At 38.5% G+C, this 5,024-nt stretch overlaps 1 protein-coding gene across 2 annotated transcripts; it reads left to right on the top strand.

Moving 5' to 3' along the window:
• Window positions 1-2,765: 2,765 nt before the first annotated feature.
• Window positions 2,766-4,387, top strand: LOC125580982 (chaperone protein dnaJ 2-like). 2 transcript variants are annotated; one of them, XR_007318694.1, is made up of 5 exons: window positions 2,766-3,241; window positions 3,325-3,463; window positions 3,530-3,644; window positions 3,722-3,817; window positions 3,982-4,387. XR_007318694.1 is itself a non-coding variant. In XM_048746322.1 (3 exons), the coding sequence occupies exons 1-3, from the start codon at window positions 2,863-2,865 to the stop codon at window positions 3,606-3,608; spliced, it is 597 nt and encodes a 198-aa protein (XP_048602279.1). In that variant the 5' UTR covers window positions 2,766-2,862; the 3' UTR covers window positions 3,609-4,387. The 2 variants fall into 2 exon arrangements, 1 of the variants encoding a protein (XP_048602279.1); XM_048746322.1 differs by having other exon boundaries at window positions 3,530-4,387.
• The last annotated feature ends 637 nt before the right edge of the window (window positions 4,388-5,024 follow it).

The raw sequence follows: 5,024 nt of genomic DNA, 5'->3' as shown, positions 1-5,024 counted from the left end.
GGCATCCGGTTGATGACATAAGCTGCACATCTCATGCCTTCTGCCCATAAGGCCTTTGGCAAATTCTTATCATGTAGCCAGCTTCTGCACGTCTCGGTTAGATGTCTAATCTTTCTTTCTGCTACTCCATTTTGTTGAGGTGTATACGGGCATGTATATTCTCTCTTAATACCATTCTTTTGGCAAAAAGAGAGGAACTCCTTTGACATAAATTCTCCTCCATTATCCGTCCTTAAAATCTTTAGCTTCCGACCAAACTCTCCTTCCACGGTAACCTTGAATTCTTGAAATCTTTGAAATACTTCTGATTTTTCCTTCACAAAGTATACCCAAGTGTACCGTGAGAAATCATCTACGAACAGCAACATGTAGCGAAACCCGGAATATGAGGATGTTCTTGTTGGACCCATCAAATCACTATGGACCTTCTCCAATGGACTGCTGCACCTTGAGGTTGAATGATCAAATGGAAGTCTGTGTGACTTTCCATATTGACAACCTTCACAAATTTTTCCTCCATCTTGAATCTTCAATTTTGGAAGCCCATGAACCAAATCCTTATTCACCATGACCTTAAGCTTGGTCATATTTATATGGCCAAGTCTAGCATGCCAGATGGAAGCATTGTCATTCGTACTCATCTTCTCCACATAGGCGTGTGAGGCCGATAAAACATATAAATCTTTGACGCGTGCTCTAGTGTGAACAACATCCGCCTTTAATTCTTTAATATTTCTTAAGAACTTAACGTCTCTTGGGCCAAATTGAACATAGTTACCTGAGTCGACTGCATTCACCACCGAAAGAAGATTCTTCTTTACTCCAGGGACATGGTACACATTCTTGAGCGTAATCGGTTCTTCATCATCTCCTTTAATGACAACAGTCTCTTCCTTCTCAACTCGATGGATTGAATTATCAGCGGTAATAATGGCTTCTTTCCCGTCACGACGTTGAAGACTAGAAAATAACTTCTCATCTCCAGTAATATGATGGCTACAACCCGAGTCTACAATCCAATCATTTCTCAAGTTCATAGTTGTTGGTGTACCTGGATGTGTAGCCTCCACCGTGAAACATTTCCCCCATTCTTCGTCTTCCGTATGACTTTTTGACTCCACCATATTTGTTTCCTTCAACTTGACTCGACAATCCCTTTTGAAATGCCCAAGCTTTCCACACCGATAGCACTTGAACTTTTTCTTATCCATAGAAGATCTTTCACTTCCATCATTGTGTCTTGAACCTCCATCTTTGTTTTTCTCCTTGAAGCTTTGTTGTCTCCGAGCTACAAAGGCGCTTCCCGAGTCATCAGTGATTTTGAGTCCTGACATTTGCATGGATAATGACTCTTGTGAAGCTAGCAAATTTTCAAACTCTTCCAAGGAAGGCTGTGTAGCCCATCCTTGAACCGAAGTCACAAACGGTGTATACTCAGGTCGTAGACCTCGAATGATAGACCACTTCAACCGTGCTTCAGAAATTGACTCCTCCAGATTTAGAGTATTAATCTCGGAGCATAGGTTCTTGACCTTGATAAAAAACTCCGAGATTGAAGACTCCCTCTGCTTCGCATTCGCAAGCTCATTCTCCAATAATTGTAGCTTGGCTTCATTCTTCTTGTTGAACAATTGATCTAAAGCTTGCCAAATGGAACTAACGGAAGTTCACCTTGAGACATGCTCAAATATGCTTGAAGATATGGACCTCTTCAAAGCAAACTCCGCCTTGGCATTCTTCCGTGTCCACTCCTTTGTCGCTTCCGGGGTTGCAGCATTTCCCCTTGGTGGTGTTGTGTTGTTACCACCGACTACATCCCATAAGTCCTCACTCACCAGGTATGACTCCATGCATGACTTCCATAACCGGTAGTTAGATTGGTTTAGGATTTCCATTCCCAATCCAACAACACGACCCGTTGATTCCATACTTAGAATAGACCCGAGCTCTCTTTAAAACCCGATCTTGATGAGCACAAGATTAACTTGGCTCTGATACCATGTAAAGAGACCACCCTTGATAGTGCTTAGCACTAGCCGAAGACCGTAATACCCGAGAACCCGAAAGAAACAAGAAAATTTCCAAGTATGAAGAATAATATGGAAGAACTCTCAAAGAGATTTAGAGAACTTTGAGTAGAACATTCTTTCTTTAAGAAAACTTCCTTATACTTTACTTGTTCAAATTCTTGTGTTGTTACAAATGAAAGGATGAAGAGGTATTTATAGCCATCTAAACTACCTTACAAATATCTAGATTATTCTACTATAACCTCCTTACTTCTTAGATTTTTTTCATATTCTCTAAATTTTTCTACTACAATATCTAGATTTTTTTCTTCTTGAAGAGGTGATGATAATTCTAGAAAAATTCTAGAACTTAGAGTTTAATTTTGGATTTAGTCCAATAAGAGTTTATTGGCCCATAATTAAGCATATCCCAAAATGAAGTTTAACCTCAATAGCAGTGATCGTTCAACCTCATTATTAAAAATGAGTTCCAACCATTAAACAACAAACTATGTGAAGAATTGGATTCTACAATATAAGTAACTCCGCTGGATTGTTACTTATATATTCTATCTTCTAGGACAGTACGGGCAAGTGGCGGGATTAGATGCGATTTAGCATATAACGTACATATGCATATGTCGTTACGTGAATCACGTACATTGAAAATGATGATGTAACCTTGTATCGGTGATATCACAATACTAAAAGGGCAATATGCTGAGTTTCTAGGCTGCCACGTCACCAAAAATAATCAGCCAATCAGAACATTTCGTTTGAACACGTCAGCCAGGCCTCACAATTGTTTTTTTAATTGGTCCAACTGGACCCAAAACACACAAAGAAACACGGGATGAGGCTTTGCTTCACCTCTACCAGTTCGTCTTCTCCAATTGAAGAGCAAAGAAACCAAGTAGTAATCGAGCCATTTCTACACAATCAATACGTTCTTAATGATTTCGTTCCATCTTCCTCTCTTTTTCCTTCTTTGGATTTGTCCGATCGATTAGATCTGAAATTCGCGAGCTTTAGGTCAACTGGTTTCGTCTATGTGCAGTTCAAGGAGCTAGCTCAGGCTTATGAGGTTCTCAGCGATCCGGAGAAGCGTGAGATCTATGATCAGTACGGTGAGGATGCGCTCAAGGAAGGAATGGGTGGTGGAGGCGGTGGTCATGACCCCTTTGATATCTTCTCATCCTTCTTTGGTGATGGTGGTGGACACCCTTTCGAAGGTTAGTCTCTCATCTCCCAATCGGTTTTGAGTTTTTGACTTTTGAATAGATGATAAAGGTTTGATTTTTTTGGTTTTGATTAGGTAGCAGCAGCTGTGGAAGGAGGCAGAGGTGTGGTGAAGATGTTGTTCACCCTCTGAAGGTTTCCCTTGAGGATCTTTATCTCGGGATAACGAAGAAGCTCTCGCTTTCTAGGAAGGCTTTGTGCTCAAAGTGTAACGGGTTAATACTTTTTTAGGTTTATGAAAGAGTTGTTTGGTGACGTTAATTTGATTTTTATGATGGCAGAAAGGGTTTGAAGTCTGGAGCTTCGATGACTTGCGGTGGATGCCAGGGATCTGGAATGAAGGTTTCTGCAGAACGATGAAAACATTGCCAAGTCTAAGTCTGATGCTTTTGATCTGTGTGTGGTCATAAAAGCTGTTTCTTTCTTTCTTTCTCCGGACGGCTTATTTGCTTAAAGTTCTTTTTTTTGTGTAGGTAATGAGGGATCTTTCATGGTGTTATAGTGTACTGGGAGCTCAGTTGATCATATGAGTTGCGTTGGAGATCTTGCATGACGTCTTCAGGAAACCAGTAAGATTAATCTTATTAAGGTCTTGAAGCGATAGATTCCGTTTTCTCTTTATAAATAAACAATCAACTTGAAGCTTGCTCTGCTGCAATCAGCTTCTACTTTGTTAATCATGGACGCACAGTGAAAGCTGTATAAACTTTTTCTTTTTTTTTTTTTGCTGTAGAAGCAGTTCCAGAAGTTGGATTAGCATTAAAGAGGGTAAGAGTTTGTATGTGAGGAAATTGCAAGAAGTAGGATGATTTGTGTTGTTGGATGACTCAGAAGGCAATGACAAGCATGAAAAGATCTGATTGACTTGCAAATGCATGGGAAAGTATCAAGATGGTCCAAACGTTAGAGTCGTGAACGACACTGATAATGTGATGAGTGATGACTGATTCAGATAGAGAACACCTTCCAAAGACCGTTTGTGCAGTATGTGAAAACAACTGTTACAAGTTTCTTTTGCTAAAGAATATTGTAGAGAAGGTCTTGAGATCTTTGCTAAAGACTGTCATAGAGAGTCGTGAGTATGTCTCATATTGAAAGTCTTAAAAATGATCAAATTGAAATATGCATTATGTGGTCTCTCTCATTGTAAACATGTCTTCGTGTGCATTTTAGAGTGGAATATTAGTTAAAAAAGGCAACTTTATTAGTTAAGATATACATATTTTATGTACTTGGTCCTGATGAAAACAAATATATTGTGCTAAGGCTTGCAAATATCAACTTAAGCAAAAAGCCTTTTTGAAAGGTACGAATCCTACAATCCTATTATATTAAAGAATGAAACTACAGAAGACTATTTTTATTTTAAACTAGGGGTTTTTTAAATTTCTGTCCCAAATTTTGTTTACATTTTGTTTCCTTCTATCTAGAAGACGTTATGGCAAAACAAAAGATAGCTTTTTCTTTAATTTTGTTACTTCCGACTTAATTTAATACCAGTTTTATAATTAATCCAACTACATTTTTTCTCTAAAATTTTTAGTATATCTTTCCTTCAGTGTTTTCCAATCAATAGGAAGGAAACTGCATATCTTCCGATAAAAATTTTAAATAGAATCATGAAGTTTTGGCTGTCAACAACTAACAAACCATATATATATTTGGACTATGCAGAGATATCTAAACGAATATTCAAGATGCGAGAAATATGACTATGCAGAGATATCTAAACGAGTATTCAAGATGCGAGAAAGATGATGAGATCATCTCTGTTCA

This window comes from Brassica napus, chromosome C1 (assembly GCF_020379485.1).
Source record: "Brassica napus cultivar Da-Ae chromosome C1, Da-Ae, whole genome shotgun sequence".
Lineage (NCBI taxonomy): Eukaryota > Viridiplantae > Streptophyta > Magnoliopsida > Brassicales > Brassicaceae > Brassica > Brassica napus.
Note: the sequence above shows the minus strand (reverse complement) of the source record. Positions and strands in the feature narration are given on the sequence as shown.

Bases quoted from the DNA above. Each gene is read 5' to 3' on its own strand.
- LOC125580982 (XM_048746322.1), top strand. From the start codon at position 2,863: ATGAGGCTTTGCTTCACCTCTACCAGTTCGTCTTCTCCAATTGAAGAG. The intron at 3,242-3,324 runs GTTAGTCTCTCA...GGTTTTGATTAG, and splicing joins TGGTGGACACCCTTTCGAAG to GTAGCAGCAGCTGTGGAAGG. The intron at 3,464-3,529 runs GTTAATACTTTT...TTATGATGGCAG, and splicing joins TTGTGCTCAAAGTGTAACGG to AAAGGGTTTGAAGTCTGGAG.